Below are 2,200 nucleotides of genomic sequence, written 5' to 3'. Positions count from 1 at the left end.
CCGCGCAGCATATTGGTAATAGAGCAGAAGCCGGCCGCCCCCCATGAGCCACACGCCCCAGAGGAGCACGACGGGGGTCTGTAGCAGCCAGCTGTACCCGCAAGTGGGCCAAACGGCTGTCGAGCACGTCGTGTTGGGCGATGCGTAGCACGTGGCCATGCTGTCCGCAGCGGACTTTCTTTTCAAAAATGCAGCGTTTCGCGCTATTCTCATGCTCATGAAACAACACGGACACTAGTAATCCAAAAGCATCGATGTATCCATCCAATGTGTCTGCGGTCCAATCGAAGTGAGCGAGAACCGCATCCAAAACAAAGCGTCTTCGCATGTGTAAATGCTTCAAATGGTATACATGACGGCGGATAAGAGTGGGAGCCAATACTGGGTCGTTGGAGGGAGCTGCGTACGAGGTAAAAGCACTAATTAAATGCACGTCTAAAACGGTTTCTGATGAAACGGTACAAAGGGCAAGGACAAGGTAGACTCGAGCATGGCGATCGTGAGCAAGAAGGTGTCGATGCCACTTTGCGCAGCCGGATACGACGCTTGGTACAGTCAACTTTGTGGCCAAGTGCAATTCTTCAGCTCATATCGCCACCGCTGTGTCCACCCAAACAACTACCAAACGTGGATCGATTCTGTCAAGCAGGCCAACGCAAGGTCTCAACATCGAAAAAAGATCCTTCAGACAAGTTCACCAACATGTCGTCGACACGCAGTGGCATCGCGCTATCGTGGCGGGCTCCATTCCAGGCGAAGATCTTCTCTTCCGAACTGGAGCCGTCCCGTAGTGCCTCCACCTCTCCAATGACGGCCAAGCACTTGGTGCTCGCATACTACAAGTTAGTAAATGCATGTCGGGGCGTCACCCTTGCGAGTCGTTTTTGCTTGCATCAAGAATGGCTCACCCAAACCAGTTAAAATCTGTCGGTGGCGTCCGTGTTGGAGGCTGGTGCGCGTCGACGAGAAGAAATTGAGAACTAAGGATGCACGCAGCTTACATCGAGCTAAACCTAGCCCTAATGGAAACCTTGAGGGAGGATCTGGGACGCGGGCGCATGGGGCCAGGGGTACATAATAATGTACGTACCCCTGCATGGGGCTCGGTTCTTCTCGCGGGTGAAACCAGACACGGGGATGCTATTTGATTATCGCAGAGTCCCACTGGTCACGACCGAAACAATGGCTCCGACCGGTGCATTTCAATGGGCTACGCGCGAGAGACGACGACGCTATGTGCGAGGCCACCACCGCTTGTGCTCGCGCGGTAGTTTTAGCGTCGTGTTATCGAGGAGTGGCCGAATGTTGGCTTCAAAAAATGTACGCAGCGCGTCATCAAGACCGTTGGCCACGTAGTCGTCCAGCGCACATCGTTTTGCGCTGGAGAAGAGCGTAACGAGGGACATTTGCGCCTCGGCGAGGTCGTACGCGCGGGAGCGGCGATGTGCTGGGCCATTGCGTCCTCGCATCCTTAAGTCTGGCGTCTGCGCTGCCTCATGCAAAGCTTGCGTTCGGCGGAGCAGCACCACGAGCTCCCGTCGTGTTGCCCGTCGGTACTCGACTTCCTTGAGGACAGAAGGCGCCACGAGGCTCAAGCCCTCGGTGCGCTCCAGCGATCGTTTCGAAGCACGGTCCATGCTGCTCGGCTTGAACTCGACAGATTCGAGAAGGTCGACTACCATGACGATCTCGGGAAGCGAGGACGTCGAGCGCGGCGTTGTCTCGGTCGCGACGCTCTGTATTGTAGACAAGCACAACCGATTGCAAGCAGCCCTCAGAGGGCGCTGAGGCCGCTCGCTACGAGCCAATGCGAGGTGACTTGCGGTGGGATAGCTGTCGTTCGGTGTCACGCGGAGACCCGCCAAGCCACGCACGCGGAATTGAACCCTCGACACGAGCGGTTCCACGAGGCGCGACGCGCTGTGATTTTTTCGGTGCTCACGTCGGTGCTGCTCGTAGCTCGCTTCCATTTGATGCAACCGGATGCAAAGCACTTCGAGCGTTGCGCAAACGATATAGTCGTCGGTCCATCGACGCAAGCCGGCGCAGACGCGGTACATCGCGTCTGGCGTCAAGAGCACACAGGGATTCCGCGTTCGGTCGGCCTCGGCGACTTGAAGCACGAGCGCCATCATCCAAGCACACTTGCGAACGGTCGAGGCACTTGGCGCGTCTAATCCGATGCTAATGTAGCTCAGAC

General features: G+C 56.6%; 1 protein-coding gene across 1 annotated transcript; it reads right to left on the bottom strand.

Moving 5' to 3' along the window:
• Positions 1–1,324: 1,324 nt before the first annotated feature.
• Positions 1,325–1,637, bottom strand: SPRG_18507 (hypothetical protein; the record flags this gene model as incomplete). Its single annotated transcript, XM_012357948.1, has 1 exon — positions 1,325–1,637. A coding segment is annotated over one exon (313 nt), but the record flags the coding sequence as incomplete, so codon positions are not given.
• Positions 1,638–2,200: the final 563 nt, after the last annotated feature.

The sequence above is a fragment of the Saprolegnia parasitica genome (assembly GCF_000151545.1).
Source record: "Saprolegnia parasitica CBS 223.65 unplaced genomic scaffold supercont2.1258, whole genome shotgun sequence".
Lineage (NCBI taxonomy): Eukaryota > Oomycota > Saprolegniomycetes > Saprolegniales > Saprolegniaceae > Saprolegnia > Saprolegnia parasitica.
This window is presented reverse-complemented; position numbering and strand designations above follow the sequence as displayed.